A 20,236-nucleotide genomic window follows, 5' to 3' on the forward strand; every position below is an offset into this window, starting at 1 on the left:
TCCGGCGCTCCCCTCTCTGACTCCGAAGTTCTTGTTCTGGTGGAAGGGGGCCGAGTTCCCGTGGCTGGGAACCCCCTACTACTGAAAAGGCCAGAGGGGCTGGCGCGGGGCGGGCCTGAGGGGCGGAGACTCGGTGGGCGGGGCTCTGTAAGACCACGCCCCTCCCTCCAGGCTGTCCCCGCGTCTCCAAGTCCGGGAGGCCGCGGTGGGCGAGGAGAGCCTAGCGCCACAGCCCGCGCCCCGCCGAGCTCGGGCCGCCCCGGGGCCTATGGGGCCACCCCTGTGCGCCGCCGGGCCGGCCCCACGCCGCGCCCAGAGCCCGCCCCACAGCCAGGTAATGAGGCTGGGGGTCCTGCGGGAAGGGAACGCCTGCTGGTTGCAGAGGACGGGGAACTCCTGGGTCCTGGAGAAATAAGAGACCGGAACACCATTGGCCTGGGGGCTGGGTTTTCCAAACGCCTGCGTCCCGAAGCTGGGGGCAGGGGCACACGGATGTTTGCGTCCTGGAGAAACAGAGGACATGGACACCTGGTTTCGGAGGCTTAGGGGGCGGCGTGGGTCCTGGGGTATGTAGGGAGAATCCTGAACGCATAGTCCTGGAAGAATTAATACCTAATGGAACACATTCCTGGTTCTAGGGGACCTGGATACCAGGGCACCTGGGCCCCGAGCCTTAGCGCCATCCTGCGTGCGTCCTCGGCTGATGCTCTGGCCACAGTGTCGGGGGCTGGGACTGGCACGCCGGGGTCTTCAGGGAGGAAGTTGTGGGTGCGGAGATTTGGTGGCCCGGACACACGGCGCCACCCCCAGGGTCTGGGGGAGATCTCTGGGCAGAGCATGGGGTGCGATCCTTGCCCTCTGCCCCCCTACCTTCTTAGCCCAGCCCAGGAAACAGGCGCACCGCGAGGCGGGGAACGGGGACTCCCGGGATGGGCTTGGGGGACAGCTCCCTGCGCCAGAGGGCTCCAAGGGCTGGATCCCGGCGCGCCTGGGCCCTGGCTAGGCTCCCGCCCCCCGCCGGGCTTGGGCATGCTTGGCACGCAGCGCGCGGGCCGGTCGGATCCGTATGCGCGCCGCGTGCGCCTATTGGTATGCGGGAGCCGGCCCGGCGCGGGCGTGAGGCGGGCGCTCTGGCGGGCGGCGCGGGGGAGGCGGCGGCGGGGCACGTCCGCGTCCTGAGCCTCGCCCGGGGCTCGGCAGCAGGGTGAGAGCTGCGGGCTCTGTAGCGGGGCCTCCAGGGAGGGGAAACTGAGGCACCATCCAGCTCCAGCTCCTGCTGGGACTCTGAGCCCCGCTGAGACCTCAGTTTCCCTAGCGGTTCTCCAGGGGGCCCTGCGCGGACACTGAGCGCTGCCTCCCGGTTCCTTCCCGCCTCAGAAGACGCGGGTCCCGAGTCCCGCAGACTGCTCCGAGCCCGTCTGAGCGAGTCCCCGCGGAGATGGCGGCCCCCTATCCCAGCGGGGGCGGCAGAGGAGAGGTCAGATACGGGGCAGGTCGTGGTGGCAGCGTCCCGTGGGACTTTTTGCCTGGGCTCATGGTCAAGGCCCCGCCCGGACCCTGGTGAGCAAAGCCCCGTCCCTCGGGCCTGGCCCTGCCCCAGGCCGGCGTCGTGGTAGAATTGACACTCACTTCTGCCCCGTTCCCTGGGGCTAGGGAAGAGTTGCTCCGCCGTGGTTCTGTAACCACCCCAACCTGTGGCGTTCCCAACCCCGGCCTCGGATTCATACCCAACATTCCTCAACTCTCCCCTGTTCCTCTCCTCCCCCGGTTACCGACGCCCCACGTTCTGTGCCCACGGCCGGGCGCGGAATTCACACTCAGGTTCTGCTCCCACCTCCAGAGTGTTGAATCCACTCCCAGCGTCCCGACCCATCCCTGAGGCCCCAAAAGGCGGGGCCCCTTCCCCCAGGCCTCGCACCCCTGAACTCCCGGGCTCCGCTGACGCTTCCTCTGCGCCTCCCGCCCAGCCTACTGGCGCAGCGCAAGGAGAAGTCCCGGAACGCGGCGCGCTCGCGGCGCGGAAAAGAGAACCTGGAGTTCTTCGAGCTGGCCAAGCTGCTCCCGCTGCCCGGAGCCATCTCGAGCCAGCTGGACAAGGCGTCCATCGTAAGGCTCTGCGTCACCTACCTCCGCCTGCGCCGCTTCGCCGCGCTCGGGGCACCGCCCTGGGGGCTGCGAGCCGCCGGGCCCCCCGCCGGCCTCGGTGAGTGCGCATGCGCCGGGGGTGCCGAGGGGTGGGGGTCCCAGCGCCTTTCCGCCGGGGCAGGGGACCAGGGTTTCCAGGTGCTCGCCCAGCTCCACGGCGCCGAGGAAGCACAGAGTTTGGAGTCCGAGCTTGTGTGTGTCCGTATCAGGCGCTTTTAACTCTCCAAACCTCAGTTTACTCATCTGCAAAACGGGCACCCGAGGTAGGGAAGGTTTCAGGAACTCTGGCCTCATCAAGGGCCTGGCGACACCAGGGATACTACTAAATGCTATCGTTTTTATTAGAGGAGATGAATCATTATTGTTGCAAAGGAGACCTGCAGCCCCCTGAGCGGGTCAGAGGGGACCCAGCCTGGGCCTCCCACCTACTAACGCGCAAGAGACAGCGCCCCGCCCCGCCTCTCTCCCAGCCCGGAGGGGCCCCAGAGGGAACGCGGTGACTCTGGACTCAGAACTCCCAGTTTGGGAAAGCGGGAGGGAAACAGTATAAGATGGCAGGTAAGACGGGGAGCTTCCGAGTCACCTGGGGCCCTGCCCCCACGGGAGCACTGCCCAGCATTGTGACCCGCGCGGGTCGCCTCACCTCTGTGCGCCTCGTTTGTGAAATGAGAGTCGTGGTGAAGCCGGGTGGGGCTGAGGAGGGGACCCACCCGGAGCTCTGTGTGAAGGCCCGGGGCTACCCTGGCGCGGAGCAAGCAACCCGTGTGTGGTCGCTGTTGTTATCAGTGGCGATCCTGCGGGGGGGGGGGGGGCGCAGCTGGAGTTTATTGAGCATCTACTCCGTGCCCGAGGGAGACAGACTAAACAGAAATCCTGCGTGGCGCTGGACTCACTTCCTAGTGGCCAAGACACAGTAACCAAATAACCAAAGAAACAGTCTATAATGTATGAATATAGAATATGTACAACAGATATATAGAGATATCTACTTTTATTAGTATTCAGATTTTATTACTGATAGATACACAGACGTGTAATGCTGTCCTTGCTTTTCTGCTTTACTCTTATTCCTGGAAGAAAGTGAATCGTATTAATCTGAGGTCGCAGGTGACAGGGACAGGGGACTCCAGGCCGCTCTCCCCCTCCCAAAGAAGGGGTGTCCTTAGCATGGGGTTGGAGGGGGGTTCCAATTCCCCTCCTGCCCCCGTGCCAGGGGGGAGGGGGAAAGAAAATAGCATTGATTAAGCCCGCAATAAATCACCATTTAAATTTAAATAATCCGGCTTCCCAGGCGGTAATTAGGCGAATTGACTGGCACCAAGAGAATGCGGCATTAGAGCTCTGATTACTGTCATTACCGCGAACAACATGTGCGCAGCGGGGGATAAACATCTTGTCTATTGTCCCAGAGCCCGCGGAGAGAAGCGGGGGTGCGCCGAGAGCCCGCGGGCGTCCAGCCCCCGCCCCCATTGCCTGGGCGGGCCGGTGGAGGGGCCAGGGGCTCACCGAGGCCACAGCACTGAGGTGGCTGACCCCCGACTTCGCCAACCCCCTGCCTGTGAGCCAGGCACTGATGGGGGGAGGGACTGTGTAGACTCCCTCCCGTACTCCCCAGATTAGGAAATCGGGGATATGTCTTGCTCCACAGGGCCTCCCAACAAGAGGCCGGGTGCCTGCTTCTGTGGTTCAAATGGGTAAACTGAGGACGACATGTTAGCAGAAGTCGGACAGCGCAAGCCACTGAGTCTCCCGCTCTCTGAAGAGTAAAAATAATGGCCCTGGAAGGCTACAGCAGCCCCTTATACTAAGGTTGTGGGTTCGATCCCCGGTCAGGGCACATACGGGAATCAACCGATGAATGCATAGATAAGTGGACCAACAAATTGATGTTTCTCTCTCTCCCCTCCCCCTCCCTTCTGCTTTCTCTCTGATCAATAAATAAAAAAATTTAAAAAGGAAATGCATGCACCAGTGAATACTACATTTAAAAAATAATAATAATAGTGAGAGTAATGATATACAGCACATTTAGGCACTGCTGAGCGCTGTATACAGTTAACTCGCTTAACCCTCTCAGAAACCTGAGGAGGGAGACCATGCTGTGATTCCCATTTTATTTTTTTTTAAAGATTTTATTTATTTATTTTTAGAGAGCAGGGAAGGGAGAGAGGGAAACATCAATGTGTGGTTGCCTCTCGTGTGCCCCCTACTGGGGACCTGACCTTCAACCAGGCATGTGCCCTGACTGGGAATGGAACCTGTTCTTAGGTGGTGGCTCAATCCACTGAGCCACAGCAGCCAGGGCGCCCCCTCACCTCTTTTAACGCCCTCTCCATCCCCACACTGGCCACCTTGCTGTGGTCCAGAGAAGCAGGCCCTCACCCCAGGGCCTTTGCACAGGCACTCCCTTCCCTGACCACTCTGCTGAACATGGTACCCTACCCAGCACTCCCTGTCTTCCTTCCCTGCCGTATTTCTTTTTACAGCACTATCACCTGACACTATCTCTTTCTTATTTCTCTTATTTGCTGAATGTCTCTCCCCACAGCACCCTGTTCCCCGAGTCTAGGACACAGGAGTAAAAACTCACTCCCACAGCTGTGTGACATGGAATGGGAGGAGAGCAGAAAGGGTGGCATCTTAATCCACAGGTCAGGCATGCGCGCGCTGAAAAAGTGACCTTTGAGCTGAGACTGGAAGGAGGTGAGGAAGCAAGTTATGAGAAAAGCTAGAAGAGCTGGTACGGCTCAGTGGATTGAGCACCAGCCTGGGAACCAAAGGGTCACAACTTCGATTCCCAGTTGGGGCACATGCTTGGGCTGTGGGCCAGGTCCCCAGTAGGGGGCGCATGAGAGGCAACCACACATCGATGTTTCTCTCCCTCTCTTTCTCCCTCCTTTCCCTAAAAATAAATTAAATCTTTAAAAGCAAAAAGCCAGAAGAACAGCACGTGCAAAGGCTCTGAGGCAGACTGGAGTCAGCTCCCCAGTGTGAGGGAGTCTGGAGAGGAGTGAGTGAAGGAGTGGGCAGCAAGGGGTGGGTCCTGCAGGGCCTTGTGGGCTGTGGCGAGGACTTTGTCTGTTACCCTGAGTGAGATGGAAGCCGGGGTGCGGGTGGGTGCGGGTGGGAGCAGGGAGTCCCGTGAGGAGGCAAGTGCAGTGGTCCAGGCGGGAGGCGGGCAGCTAGACCACCAGTGTGGGGGTTGTGGGGTGACAGGTGGTGGGATTGAGGTGTTGCGATGAGTGACAGCCTAGCCTGTAGGACTTGCAGAAAATGGCTACAGGTGTGAGAGTTGGAGGAGGTCAAGGTGCAGGGTAAGGAACTACCGGAAGGGCAGAGAGAGCGTCATAACACTGGCAAGTAACACAGGTCATCCCTCTAATACTGATAGCATAGCAGTGAGACTCAGGAATTGGGCACTGACCGTGTGCACCGCTCTGCACGGCCGCTCCGTCCCTGGACCTGTTTTGCAGACGAGGCTGAGGACAGTGGAGGCAGAAATGCCCCCTCCAGCCCTCAGGCCCAGGAACTCTGATTGGTGGGGCAGTTCCCTCTCAGACCTCTGATGGGTAATGAAGTCCCAGCCCTTCCTCCCCCCTCACATGTCCCTCTCTGCCCCCCAACAGCCCCCCAATCCCTCAGGACAGTTGAAATGGGAGGGGGAGGGGGAACCCGGTAGGCCTGGGAGAGGCCTACACTCTTACAGAGTCCCCACTCTGTAAGGGATGGCATGACTGGGACAGTTTTTGTTCTCCAGCAGAGTCGGAATCCCATAAGAAGCAGCAAATGTTCGTTGAATGAGTGAGTGATGGTTGGGGTTGGACATGAGGAGGGGCCAGATCTGGTAGTAATGAGGGGGCAGATACGGGAGTAACCAATCTGGGGGACAGGGGTTGAGGCATTAGGGAGAAGAGGAGGAAACAGGGGCAGAAGATGGGGAACTGGAGAGTTTGGGGAAGGAGAGCATGGGGGTAATAAGACGCACGAGTCAGTGAGGAGGACAGACCCCAGGGCTCCCTGTCCTAGGGGACAGGCCCGGTGTTGGGAGGAACAGCCAGTGGCTGAGCCCTACCCCCCCCACACACACACCCCGCCCGCCCCGTCCCGACGTGCCCATTAACGCCGTTAATTGCAGCCGTTCAGTCTGACCTGGGCTGATCCTCTGAGAGGGAAAATGAAGGAATTAGCAAAAATGACAGGGGAAAATTGCAACAATTAGCAAGCAGCATTGTTCCCGCCTGTCACCCGGCTGGTTCGCGCTTGCATCTCGGGGGAGGGGTCCCCATTAATCACCCCCCGCCCCCAGTTATTGTTCCTGGAGTTCCAGACGAGGGTGGGGAAGGGATGTATCAGCGGGAGGACGTGGGGAGCGCTCCGGGAAGAACGAGGCGTGGCCTAGACGTTAGGGGGCGGGGCGGGGCCGGGGGCTGCGCCCTGATTGGGGGAGGGGGCGGGGTTTCTTCGCGCCTGGTGTTTTGATCGCCTGGAAATAACAATAGTAATCACACTATTAATACTCATGCTAGCTCCCTGTTTCCCCGCACCTGCTGTGGGCCAGGCCTCCCGCCCCAGGCCCTTTCCAGAAGTTGCTTACGCTGACTGAATGCTCACCCAGACTGGGAGGGCTGCGCTCTTAGCAAACCCACTTGACAGAGGAGGGAACTGAGGCACAGAGAGGTGAAGAGGCTGGTCCCAGGGCATACAGCCGGGGAGGGACACCCTGACCACTGGATGCGACCAGAACCTAGCCCTGCACGAGCCAGGCGCCTGGGGACTCTTGAGGTGGCAGAGTCCTTCAAGGAGCTCCCCAGTCTGTGCACGGGGCCCTTGAGGGGTCGTTCTCCGCAGGATCAGGGAGGGGTTTCCGGGTGGGAACAGGGTCCATGACCTCAGCGTGGGGGCCTGGGGCTGGGTCAGGGGCTCTCTGTCTGTTTCATTTGCCATCAGCATCTTCCCGCCACTTCTCCGTATCTCTGTGCACCTCGTTTCCTCTGTGTCTCCATGTCGTTATGTCTCTCTGTCTTTGTCTCCATTTCTGTGTCTATGTATGTCTCGGTCCCTACCTCTTTAAAAACCCTTTTTTACTGAGGTAAAACTTATAACACGAAATTCACCATTTTTTAAAAGGTTTTATTTACTTATTTCTAGAGAGACGGGAAGGGAAGAAAAAAGAAGGGGAAACAAACATCCATGTGTGGTTGCCTCTCACATGCCCCCAGCTGGGGACCCCGCTTGCAGCCCAGGCAGGTGCCCTGACTGGGAATCGAACCGGTGATCCTCTGTTCACAGGCCTGCACTCAATCCACTGAGCCCCACCAGCCAGGGCAGAATTCACCATTTTAAAGTGTTCCGTTGAGCGGCATTTAGGACATTCACCATGTCGAGCAACCCTCACTTCCGTCTAGTTCCAAACTTTTTCGGCATCACCCTAAAACCCTGCAGCCATTAGCAGCCATTCCCCCCCCTTCCCTCCCCCACCCCCAGCCCCCCACACCCCGCTCCCAGCTCCAGCCCCTGGCAACCACCAATCTGCTTTCCATCTCTATGGATTTGTCTATTCTGGCCATTTCATATAAATAGAGCCATAGAATACGTGGCCTCTCCTGTCTGGCTTCTGTCACTTAGCACAATGTTCTCAAAGTTCACCCAAGTCGTAGCGCAGAGCGCTGCTTCGTTCCTTTTCATCGCTAACTAATATTCCATTTCCTGGGTACAGCCCATTTGGCTTACCCATTCATCAGTTAATGGAGATCTGGGTTGTTTCCACCTTTGGGCTGCTGTGAACATCTAGGTACCAGCAACTGTGAGGGCATCTTTTCCATGCTTCTGGGTGTACGTGAGCCTACAGGTGGGGTTGCTGGGGTTGCTGGGTCAGACGGTAATTCTGTGTTTAACTTTGGAGGCCCCACCGCACTGTTTTCTGGGGCAGCTGCACCATTGACGTTCCCACCAGCAGTGCGTGGGGGGTCCAGTTTCTGCACCCCCTCCCCACACTTCTTTTCTGGGTTTTTTTTTTTGCTAGCCATCTTAGTGGGGGTGAAGTTGTCTCTCACTGTTTTTTGTTTTTTTTTTTTTAAGATTTTATTTTTACAGAGAGGAGGACGGAGGGAGAAAGAGAGGGAAAGAAACATCGATGTGCGAGGGATACACAATCAGTTGCCTCTCACAGGCCCCCAACCAGGGACCTGGCCTGCAACCCAGGCACATGGCCTGACTGGGAATCGAACTGGCAAACGTTTGGGTTCCCAGGCTGGCACTCAATCCACTGAGCCACACCAGCCAGGGCTTTTCCCTGTGGCTTTGATTTGCATTTTGCTAATGAGTTTAAACATCTTTTCTTGTGCTTATTGGGTATTTGTATATCTTGTTTGGAGAAATGTCTATTCAAGCCCTTTGCCCATTTTTTGAATTGGGTTCTTGTTGAGTTCTAATGTCTTTAATCACTTTCTCTACTCCTTTATATCTCTCTGTATGTTTCTTTGTCTAGCTGTTCGTCTCTCTGTGTGTTGTCTCTGCCTGTCAGCCTCTGTCTCTCTGTGTATGTGTCTCTCTCTGTCTCTGTCTCTGTGTGTGTCGTTCTCTCCTGTTCAGTCTCCTCCCTGCCTCCTCCTCATCCTTCAGGTCTGAGCTCAAGCTCCCCCCGCCCCCTTCAACAGGCCTTACCCCTTCCCTCTTCATTTCACACAAGCTCTTTGATTCTTCATAGCTCTGGCCAAAAATGATCATTCCCTATTTGTTCGTTTTTTACTTCTTTAGGTGTCCCTGGTCTGGGTGCCCCGGGAGGGTGGGACCAGGCTGTCTGGGTCACCCCACTGTTCCCAGCACTACCCGGAACAGAGCCTGGCCCCACAGGGGGTGCTCGGGGAGAGTTTGCTGAATGAATGGATGGGTGGATGAATGAATGAATCCCTTTCTGCATGCCCTGGCATCTCTCTGTCTTTCTGGCCTACCTCTGCCCCTCTCGCCCCTCCCCACATCCCAGGTCTCTCTCCCACAGGGCCTGGAGGCCCCTCAGCATCCCAGGATGCTACAAGACTTGGGGGAAGAGAGGAAATTTGTAGCCTGGTTCCCTAGGGTCCTTCCCTGAAGGCCAGGGCCGGCCAGACCGCAGGCCCCGGCCTCACCTCTCCCTCTGCCCCCAGCCCCAGGCCGCAGGGGCCCCGTGGCACTGGTCTCCGAAGTCTTCGAGCAGCACCTGGGAGGACACATCTTGCAGGTGAGGCCCCTTGCCTACCTGCTGCTCCTTTCTGCCACTTGGTGGCCATTTCTGGGAACTGCACCCTTTTCTCCCGCATCCCTCCCACCCAGAGCACCAGGACCGGGAGGCCGATTCTGGGGCTCCCCTTCCTGCCTGCCTCTTCCCAGGGCCACCGAAGTCCCGTCTTCCCCTCAATAAAAAATCCATTCCAGGCAGAGGTAAGATTTCAGAGCCTCTTGCAGAAGCCAGGCTCTTCTCTCCCCCCTCCCTGTCTCTCCCGCTCTAGTCCCTGGATGGCTTTGTGTTTGCCTTGAACCAGGAGGGGAAGTTCCTCTACATCTCAGAGACGGTTTCCATTTATCTGGGCCTCTCACAGGTAAGGGTCCTCAGCAGGCTGCCTGGACCAGGGCAGCCGCCATCTCCCTCGGCGACCCACGCATGCCCTTCCTCTCACCAACCAGCGTGAAAAACAGACTGGATCCATGCTTTCCAAAGTGCATTCCTTGGAACCCCACATGGCATCCAATATGGCTCCTCCTCACGGGCAGAAGAGGGTTATCAAAGTCAGGGTCAATTTGAAGGAAACAAATTAGCAGAAAGATCAGTTTGCCAGTGAGTGGTGGCCAAAGGCACCATATTTGCCAAAACTTGTTTCATCTTAACAATTCGTGTAGGATTACAACAATTTGTATAGGAAGGGCTTGGGATTCGCGAACTTTGGGAGGTTTTTTGTGGCGTCTGAAAGCCCTAAGCGTCGGCCTACAAACAGGAAGGCCGCTCGTTCGATTCCCAGTCCCGGAACAAGTAGGGATTGTGGGCCAGGCCCCCAGCTGGGGGCGTGCAAGAGGCAACCGGTTGATGTTTCTCTCACACATCCATGTTTCTTTCCCTCTCGTTCTCCCTCCCTCCACTCTCTCTAAAAATAAATAAATAAAATCTTGAAAAATAAAAAATAAAACAGAGCCCTATCGCCCCTATCTGGACTCCTGGCTGCTTGTGGCCTCTAGGCCTTACTAATCCATCCAATGCAAATTGCCACCAATGTTCTTAGACAGGTTTTGGCAAACGGTAAATTTAGACAATTGAGTGCTTTGGTATTTGGCCTTTGTGAGCAGGTTTTCAGTGGGTTGTGGGAGAGTTCTGGCGGAGGAAGACTCCGAAGGAAGGGGAAGATGGGCAAGAGAAAGGGAGGGAGAAAGAGTGGAGGAAAGGTGTGAAGCAGGTGTGGGAAGGGTTTAATGAAGGGGAGTAGTTCAGCGGGGTGACGCCAGCCCTGAGCTGGTGGGAGCCATGGGAGGAGGGACACCCTGTGAGAAACGTATGGAGGGGTCCCCAGTTGAGCCGGGACTGGAAGCCCGAAGACCAGTGAGGATGCTGGGGCAGGAACACAGCGGGGAGAACACGGGGGCCTGGACTGGGGGAGGTGGGAGAAGGGGGCTGCTGCAAGATTTGGGGTGGGGGAGGTGAGTTGAACGTCAAAGTCTGTCTAATGAAAAGGTTCTCGCTCGTTAGAGAGTTTGAAAACCATTCTATTGCTTGTATCAAGTCTCACTGCTGTTGGGACGGTCAGTGATTCATCTACGGGCACAGTTGTTTGCTGTAAATTCGGGGCCCTGTCCCTGCCCCATCCCAACTCGCTGCAAAGCTTCTTAATAGAGTAGGCAAGAGCGGAAAATCGTTAATAATCACTGGCTTTGAAGTGGAAGGGCACGGGAAGAGCCCACGTTTGCCTCCTCCTTTAAAAAAAAAAACTTTAAAAAAAGTTCTAGTGAAAACACTAGACCCGCACGAAGCACTCCTGTGTGTAAGCGAATGAACCTGTGGCCCACTCGGCGGGAGGCTGCGCGCGCACCTCACCAGCCCCTGCATTCCCCTCCTTCGCCGGCAGGTGGAGCTGACGGGCAGCAGCGTCTTCGACTACATCCATCCTGGGGACCACTCAGAGGTGCTGGAGCAACTGGGGCTGAGGACCCGGACCCCCGGGCCCCCCACTCCACCCTCCATCCCTTCCTCTTCCTCCTCCTCCTCCTCATCTTCCTCCTCGCTTGCCGATACCCCTGAGATCGGTAATTCCAAGGGCCCCCAAAGAATGAGGCTTGATCGGGAGACACCCGGTACAGTGTATCATGTTTCATGTATACAAACCCCACTCTCCTTAGACTTGTGCAAAGCAAGTTTTTGTAAAATGAATCAGAGTCTAAATTGAGGCAGGGAGACTTAGCTCCCTAAGACTGCCTGGATCCCCCAGTTTTGAGCTTCAGAAAGACCCCTCTGGTTGCCAGTGGGTGACAGATAGAGCCAGGCTTTGGTAAATGAGGACAGCAGACACTTACGGGGCATTTACCTGTGCCACGCCTCTAAGTACGTGATTTCATTGACTCCTAACCACAGTCCTACAAAGCAGGGCCTCAGATTCTCTCCACTTTACAGAGGAGCAAACTGAGGCACAGCGCAGGGTCCCTGCTCCCCAGCGCTCTCTCCAACGGAAAACCCCACTCCGTGTTAAAGAGGGAGGGTGTTGGAGGTTATGCCGAAAGTCCCTTTTAGCTCTGAGATCGTTAGGGGACTGTGAGACGACCTTCCCTGTAAATAAGGTTTTCTTTACACCAAAACCACCTGAGTTGTCAGCAGCGACAGCAAGTTTGGGGAGACGTTTGGGACGTGTGTGGGGCTGTGGGTTGTCTGTACCTCAGTTTGAGGCACAGCGTCATCCGGGTGTGAGTGTATGAATGACTGTACCACGGGATCTTTGCAGACTAACTTGTATTTGTCTTATCTGTTGCTACACCCTGAGGCCCTGTGCTGGGCAGGGCTGGGGACACAGTAGTGACAGCCACCCCAACCCCTCCCTCCCAGGGCTCACAGTCTAGTGAGGGAGGCTGACCCAGCCCGGGGGTCAGGGAGGGCTTCCTGGATGTCTGACCTGAGACCCGGAGGTTGCAGCTAGAGATGGCAGTAGGAGGCGGCTCTTGCCCAAGTTTTGGGTCCTATGGAGCCATGGCGGCTTCGGGACAGGGAAGGACAGGGTCAGAGATGAGCTTTAGAAAGACCTGGCTGGCTGCTGCTGGGAGGGGAGGTTAGTGTGCGTTGTCAGTGAGCTTGTAGGACCGTTAGGTGGGTCTCCAAGTGTCTGTGGCCATGACCCCCGGTCTGGCAAACTCTGCAGGGGGCAGGGAAGGGCATCTGTATGTGCTTCCCCCCCCCCCCCCGAGCCCCTAGTGAACTTGCCTTCACTTTCTGCCCCAGAGGCCAGCCCCACGGAGGTGACCCCCTCCTCTGGGGTCCAGGAGCGCTCCTTTTTCATCCGCATGAAATCCACGCTCACCAAGCGGGGCCTGCACGTCAAGGCCTCGGGGTACAAGGTGGGTGTGAGCTCTCTGGCCCCAGCCTCTGACTCCCCCATCCCCTTGCTGGCTGGCGGGGTGGGGGGGTGGGGGGGTGGGGGGGGTGGCTCCTGCATTCCCGCCAGCTGTGTCCCTGAGCCTGTGGGTGACAGCGGGAGCCCTGCGCCCTGGTAGGTTAAGATCCTCCTGACCACCCCCCCCACCTCCTCCAACCATGGCTCACCCACCACCTGCAGGTCATACACGTGACTGGTCGCCTTCGGGCACGTGCGCTGGGCCTTGTGGCCCTTGGCCACACGTTGCCCCCGGCCCCACTGGCTGAGCTGCCGCTGCACGGACACACGATCGTCTTCCGCCTCAGCCTGGGTCTCACCATCCTGGCTTGTGAGAGCAGGTAGTGGGGGTGACGCTGAGGCGGGAGGAAGGGGGTGCACAAGAGAGCTGGGCGTGCATGCTGAGGCTCTGCGGGGCGCTGGGGAGCGGTGGGGGGCAGAAGAGCAGGGGAGGGGAAGTGAGGGAAGGCACGAGGACCGGACGGGGCCTTCGGGGCAGAGGACTGCGCACGGAGGTGCCAGCGCTCCCATGGGGGCGCCCAGTGCAGAGCTTCGCCCCTCCCTGACCCCATCTCTCTGGCCTCTCCGGCCCCTCATCTCTCATCCACTCTTTCTCCTGCACCACGCAGTGAGGGAAAGGAAATAGTGAGCTGGTGAGATAGTACCCACAGCCAGGGGTGCCCTCTGCTCCCGTGCATAGAACCACCGGGGGAGAGACCCTATTGCAGCCATTGTGTAGAGGGGGAAACTGAGGCTCAGAGCACTCCTGAGTAAGAGTGGCGACCCTAGGGAACTCCAGAACCCACCCTGCCTTTTTCCCACCCCTCGGCCTCCGCCCCCCCTCCCTGTCACCCCTGCCTTTAGAGTCAGCGACCACATGGACCTGGCGCCCTCGGAGCTGGTGGGCCGCAGCTGCTACCAGTTTATCCATGGACAGGACGCAGCCAGGATCCGCCAAAGCCACCTGGACCGTGAGAACCCCTCCCCCTGCCTGCCGCCCCAGACTCCAGTATTCCCAATGCCCTGCTCCCTGGAAGTCCCACTTCAGGGATGACCACAGTCCCTTCTGTTACTGGCTCGGTACAGGAGGGCAGCCAGGAGCTCTGAGCAGTCCCCGCATGGGGGGTGGGGGTAGGGGTAGGCGTTGGCTGGGGAGCCTCTCTGACCCGCCCTTAAAAATCCATGCGCTGCATTAGCTCCAGGTGTTTCTCACTCTGGCTCGTCTCCCTCTGTCTGTTGTTGCCTTTGTCCTCTCCCCACCGTCTCTGTTTCCCCGGCACCCTCTCTCTCTCTCTCTGCACCCATGTCCCACCCCTCTGCACCTGTCTCCCATTCCCCTCTCTGCACCTGTCCCCCATCTCCGCACCTCCCTCTCTGACCATCTCCCCATCCACCTCTCCCCCCTCTGCCTCTCCTGTCCATCTGTCTCACCTCCCTCTGCCTGTCTCTTCCTGTCCTCCTGTCTCATACCCATCCCTTCTGGTTCCTCCCATCCCTGGGCTGGGCCCAGTGCTGGACAAGGGCCAGGTGATGACCGGGTACTACCGCTGGCTGCAGCGTGCCGGGGGCTTCGTGTGGCTGCAGTCCGTGGCCACCGTGGCTGTAAACGGGAAGAGCCCTGGGGAGCGCCACGTGCTCTGGGTCAGCTACGTGCTCAGGTGAGGGCTGTACCCGCCCGGCCCCCAGGCAGCTGGCACCCCCTTCAGAAGCCTCTGCTGCCTCTCCCTACCTCAGGGAGAGCCTCTAGAACGGGAAAAGCACAGGAGGGGTCAAAGAGAGGAGGGGGAGTCGGGGACAGAGACGGCCAGGGCCTGGAAGTGGAGCGTCCTTGCTGCACAAGGCAGAGGAGCGGGGAGCAGATGGCACTCCCAGCCAGGCCGGGGTGGGGCAGCCTCAGTCCCAGGCTGAGGGTCTGGACCCGGCGCCAGGGCATGGGAGAACACGGCAGGATTTAAAGCTGGAGAGGGTCACGGTCAAATCTGCTTTTTTTATTTTTGAAGATTTTATTTATTTATTTTTAGAGAGAGGGGAAGGGGAAAAAGGGAGAGAAACATCAGTGTGTGTCTCCTCTCATGTGCCCCCTACTGGGGACCTGGCCTGCAACCCAGGCGTGTGCCCTGACCGGGAATCAAACCAGTGGCCCTTTGGTTCGCAGGCCAGCACTCAGTCTGCTGAGCCACACCAGCCAGAGCTCAAATCTCCCTTTTGGAAAGACCCCTCTGGCCGCGGTGAACAGGGCAGTCTGAGGGGCAAGACAGGGGCTAGGGGACCAGGGGGAAGGCTGGGGCGGATCCTGGGAGATGCCAGGCCCTGCAGGGAGGAATGCAGCAGCCACATGTGGGTGCCCAGGACTCAGGCTTTGCTGGGCCCGGACCCAGGCCCGAGAAGAGTAACAGTTCAGAGGGAAGACGCTAAGGCCAGGTGAGCGTGAGGTGCCTGGGAACACCTAGGTAGTGACGTTCAGGGACCACGCCACGCAGGTCTAGCCTCAGGAGATGGGGTCGAGCTGGGCTAGAAGCCAACTTGGAGTCTGGGGGTCCAGCCATGAGGCGTAAGTTTCTCAGGGTGTTCAACACTCAGAGGGGGAGGGGAAGTCTGCACCCACAAGACTGGGGAGCCAAGGGGAGTCCGCCCCCACCCAGGAACCCTGGTTCCCCACCCCACCTGTCTTGTCCCAGCCACCCCGAGGGCGGCCAGACACCTCTGGACACCTTCCAGCTGCCAGCTGGCACTGCCCGTGAGGACGCGTCCAGCCCACAGCCGGAACCCGCAGGTGAGCCGCCTTCCACCCTGGCCCCTGGAAGGCTCCCCGGGCGACCCCTGGGACCTGCCCTGTCCAGTCCAGAAGCCACTAGCCACGTGTGGTTGGCTACTTACATTAAAGCTAAAAACTCGAGTCCTCTGCTGTACGTGCCACATCGCAAGCACTCTGTAGCCACACGTAGCAGGTGGCCATCGCACTGTGTGGCGCAGGTGTGGCGGCGGCGTCACGGAGGAGAGTTCTGTGAGCGCCGGTCTAGAACAGGGTTTCTCAGCCTCCGCGCCCCAGGCTGGGGACGCACTTACAGCGCCCTTCAAAATGTTCTTCCAGAGCCAGCGTCCCCGGTGCAGGAGAAGCAGGCTGCCCCCCCAGACAAGGACGAGGCCCCCCCAACCCGGGGCAAAGGCATCAAAGTAGAGCCCGGCTGGGGGGAGACGAAAGACACGGAGGACAGCGGGGACGAGGAGCCGGCTGGCCCCCCAGCCCCTCCGCGGCGCGAGTTCACATCTGTCATCCGTACAGGCGCCCTGAAGCAGGACCTCGTGCGGCCCTGGGGCCTGGTGTCTCCCGGGGACCCCCCACCTTCCCTACTCCATGCGGGCTTCCTGCCTCCCGTCATGCGGGGCCTGTGCACGCCCAGCACCATCCGCTACGGCCCCACGGAGCTGGGCCTCATGTACCCGCACCTGCAGAGGCTGGGCCCAGGCCCCTCCTTCCCGGAGGCCTTCTACCCGCCCCTGGGCCTGCCCTACCCGGGGCCCACGAGCACCAGGGTGCAGAGGAAGGGGGACTGATGACTGGGAGAGCCTCCTACAGAGCTGGGCCCGGGGATGGGCACACGCCCCTGAGGGGGTTAGGAGACAGGGCTCTGAGCCCCAAAGGCGCGCTTTAATAATTAAAGACCTGCTCTCCAACTGTAGCTCGGTCTCTGGGGGCCACGGAGCTCCTCCCTCCTCCCTGCCACCCCTTCCCTCCCCATCAACCGTCCCACAGACTCCAGCCTTCCCCTGTCACAAGAACCACCGCTTGGAGCGAGGGGAGGGTCATGTTTTAATGTCCTGGTCTTTGGACCCGGGTCAGCCGTCACCCGGCCATTCCCCGCAGCTCTGTTGCTCACTCAGGCGGTGGCCGGCCGGCTTCATCGGGGCCTTCCGTGGTGGCTGTCCCATCATCCTCGGGCACCAGTTCCACGTCCAGCTCCAGCTGGCCCATGTAGAGACCGACAGCACAGGCCCAGAGCAGGCCAGCGGCTAGCACGGCACCCACGCCCGCAGCTGCGCCCCCCAGCGAGAGCTGCATGGGCCCCCGCAGCGCCGCCAGGCCCACCACGTAGGAGGCACCGCCCCACACCACGCACAGGCCACCCAGCAGGAAGAAGCCTGTGGGAGAGGGTGAAGGCCAGATTGAATGCAGGGGAGAGCCCGGGGTCCTGGGCTGGGGGAGGGGGCGTAGGAGGAAGGCCAGGGTCAGGGGACTGAGGTGGACTTAGAGCAGGGATGGAGCAAACTCAAGGGCAGAGCAGGGGTCAGGAGTAGTACAGAGCCAAGATCACCAGGCATGGAAGGTATCAGAGGGGACTCAGAGGTGGGGTCCAGGATCAGTGGAGGGGTGGGGCGGGCTGGTCTGAGAGCAAAGATAGGGTTGGAGGGGCAGGGGCTGGAACTAGGGCCCTCATCTTTGCTCACAAGTCAGATTGGAGGGGTAGCCCCACGGCCATGCCCTGGGCCACCCACTCTGGGGGGGGGGGCCTAATGCCCACAAAGTGGGGGTGGGATGGGGGGTGGAAGGTTGACACAAGTGAAGGCGAGACAGCTTTTGGTGGGGGAAGAACGAGGGTTTCTACACTTACTACTGGGGGGGATGGGGCAGGAGGAAATCTACACTCACCAGGGAGGGGGTGCTGCATTCCCCAGGTGGGGGGGGGCGGGGGCAAGAGTGGGCGTCTGCACTCACCATAGGCAGCTTCCCGACCCATGTCACTCTGCATAAAAGAGATGACCCCGATGCCGGATGCTAGGAGGCCATTTCGAAACCAGGACAGGAAGGCTTGGAGGGAAGTGGGAGAGGAGGGAGAATTTAGCATCAGCCCAAACCCTGCCCCCAAAGCCCCTCAGTCCAGTCAGACTGAGGGGCGACTAGTCATTCCACCACCCTATCCTGCTCCAGATGCCCACCATGCCCTGGCACCCCCCCCCACCTAACCCTATGTCCCCAAGCCCTCTCTGGTCTCCATCTCCGAGCCCGTTTTGTCCAAACTCTACAACACCAAATACTTCAAGACAGCCCGCAGACTCTAGAGGAGGATCTAGGACCGAAATTGCAAAACCCAAATTTGAGAACAGGAAGACCCCAAGAGGTCATCTTGGCCCACGTCCTCTCCATTTGTGTATCCCCACGGGCTGCCCTCACTTCTTTCTCAGACCTTCTGGCACAAACTGTCCTCCCTCCCCGGATTTGATGTCATTCACATCCATTTAAGTCCCTGGTTTGTAACAAACTCCCCACCTCTACACTATCCTGTATCTAAATGCCCCATCCTCTCCAATCCTGACGTGAGGTCCCGCCCCCTGCAGCCTGGATCACCTCGCTCTCCAATCAGCCCATAGCTTTTCTACTATTGGTTGTTCTCTCCTCCAATCAGAAACTTCCCCCTCTTCTGCGGGGATCCGTACTGCCGCCTTGTGCAGGGTGGTCGCCTCTTCAATCCCAACTGGCCCTTCCAAGGAGGACCCTTCCTGTAGACAATTCCCCCGCCCTTAGCCCTCTTTGGAAGCCCCTCTCGCCCGGACAGCACAATTCCATCAGGCTGCCTGTCCTAGCCAGACCAGCCTCCCCGACCCCCACTGCACCCCACTAACCCGTCCCACCTGCAAGCCCTTCTATGCAGACACACTGCGCTCTGGCAGCAGGCGCTTCCCTGCGCGTACACGGAAGCCCTTCTCCATCCGGCGCCCGGGCCCTGTTTCCAGCAGAACCCTCATCCCCTCTCCGACTCGCGAGCGCGGACTATTCGGTTGTCCCGACCCCCGTCTGCCGGCCGGGACGACCCCCCGCCCCAGCCCCAGACCTGTCTCATGCGCCTTCCGGAGGAGCCAGGCGTCCGCGCGGTCCAGCTCGGACACGGGGGGCGGCGAAGCCCCGGCGCGGGGGCCGTGGCCGGGGGCGAAAGACCCCCGGGCGCCCCCGCTCCGGGGCCGTGGAGGCGGCAGCAGAGCCCCTCGGAAGCGTAGTCGGGCCAGGCGGGCGGCCCGAGCCCACCACCAGCCACCTCCCATGGTTCGCACTACGGACGCCGCGCCCCGCCCCGCCCCACAAGGCATCCGTAGGCTGAAATACTCGTCACTCACACAGAGCGGCTCATCCATTGGCTTTGAGCACGCCACTCAGGTTCAGTGTGCACCGTCCATTGGTCAGAACGGCAACGATTCCCTCTTCTGTCATCTGTACCGGTGCTAGGCGTCCCACCTTGGTCCTGCTGCTGGACTACGAATCCCAGCGATCACTGTGCCCGGGGAAGGCCGGTCTTCAAAAGCCGTAGGCGCGATGTCTGCCAGGACTTGTAGTTTTTGTTGATAACTTTAATTCCAATAGCCAAAACACAAAAACAAAGCAAAACTTTTGCAAAATCTCGAACAGTCCAGAGGAGAAAGTGAAATTCACCAGAAATCCCACCAATGAGAGATTTTTTATATTTTTTATTCTGCATTTATTCCTGTCCTATATTTTATTATATTCCTTTTTTTCTATGCAGATGTAAAATAAGACGCTCTGAAAAAATTAATTTTTTTCACATAGCAATAAATCATAAACATTGACCGGTGGCATTATTTTTTCCACAGTGTAATTTTTAAAAATTTTTTTTAAACATGGGACAAAATGCAAAAGATAGAAAAGCGTCTAATGAAAAGTAACTGCCACCAATGTCCCCCCAGCCAATTGCTCTGCCCTGTCCCGCAGACTGAAGGTTAACGGTTCATATTGATGCGTGACAAAGATGTAACGTAACTGGTTCCCAGGCTCTAAACTGTTTCCAGACTCGCCTACTATAAACAATTTTAGTTGCCTTGTAGGTGTAAGCTTATGTCTGAGTCCACAGGAACCTGAACCCACTGGCGAGCTTGTCTCCAGCTTCTGCCTCTGGGTCCACATATGGCTTTATGTGTCTATCCCTCGGTTGACCTTAAAAATAAGGTGTTTTTTTTTTAATCAGCAAAAATGGGTTTATCCGGGAACAGCAAAGAATTACAATTCGGGACAAGCAAGCTATAGCAAAACCGCAGGCAAATTCAACAAAGGAGACAAACATTATTACCTAAGGGAGGAGGAGGAAAAGGTTAGGAGGGCTTGTTGTGAAGGAAAACCCACTGGGGAAAAGCGCAAGTTCAGAGAGATGACGGTTTCTCACCGGCTGAGCGGCTGGGGGAGTCGATTTCTGGTAGGAGATGCAATGTACATCTTCTCCTGCTGCGGCCTATGACTGAGGATTCTTTCCCGTTGCCTTTTTTTCCTGTTGGGTCTTGTCTGTAATTGACAATTTTTCCTGTAATTGACATCAAGTGTGAGAGCTCCCCCTTCTGGCCGCCGGACTCTATTTCAGTTAGGTTTTCCTTTCCTAATTTTCACCGTCCTTTCTACACTGTGGCATAATGATCTCTACTTATCTGTCTCTGCCATCAGTCTGTCGGCTGCCAAGGACTGACTGGTCCTTGACTGACGCATCTCCATGTCTCCCCAC

The 20,236-nt window shown here is 58.4% G+C and overlaps 2 protein-coding genes across 2 annotated transcripts; one reads left to right on the forward strand and one right to left on the reverse strand.

Moving 5' to 3' along the window:
• The first annotated feature begins 213 nt into the window (after window positions 1-213).
• NPAS1 (neuronal PAS domain protein 1) lies at window positions 214-16,332 on the forward strand. Its single transcript, XM_053916078.1, has 12 exons — window positions 214-334; window positions 1,378-1,560; window positions 1,968-2,203; window positions 9,288-9,361; window positions 9,630-9,719; window positions 11,232-11,409; window positions 12,590-12,705; window positions 12,924-13,081; window positions 13,605-13,711; window positions 14,251-14,398; window positions 15,419-15,513; window positions 15,832-16,332. Exons 2-12 carry the CDS (start codon window positions 1,439-1,441, stop codon window positions 16,293-16,295), a joined length of 1,788 nt encoding a protein of 595 aa, XP_053772053.1. The 5' UTR covers window positions 214-334; window positions 1,378-1,438; the 3' UTR covers window positions 16,296-16,332.
• A 202-nt stretch (window positions 16,333-16,534) lies between these two features.
• TMEM160 (transmembrane protein 160) lies at window positions 16,535-18,804 on the reverse strand. The gene is made up of 3 exons (XM_053916079.1): window positions 18,569-18,804; window positions 17,455-17,547; window positions 16,535-16,880 (listed from the first exon to the last, which is right to left on the reverse strand). Exons 1-3 carry the CDS (start codon window positions 18,774-18,776, stop codon window positions 16,615-16,617), a joined length of 567 nt encoding a protein of 188 aa, XP_053772054.1. The 5' UTR covers window positions 18,777-18,804; the 3' UTR covers window positions 16,535-16,614.
• Between the last annotated feature and the right edge of the window lie 1,432 nt (window positions 18,805-20,236).

This window comes from Desmodus rotundus, chromosome 12 (assembly GCF_022682495.2).
Source record: "Desmodus rotundus isolate HL8 chromosome 12, HLdesRot8A.1, whole genome shotgun sequence".
NCBI classification, from domain to species: domain Eukaryota; kingdom Metazoa; phylum Chordata; class Mammalia; order Chiroptera; family Phyllostomidae; genus Desmodus; species Desmodus rotundus.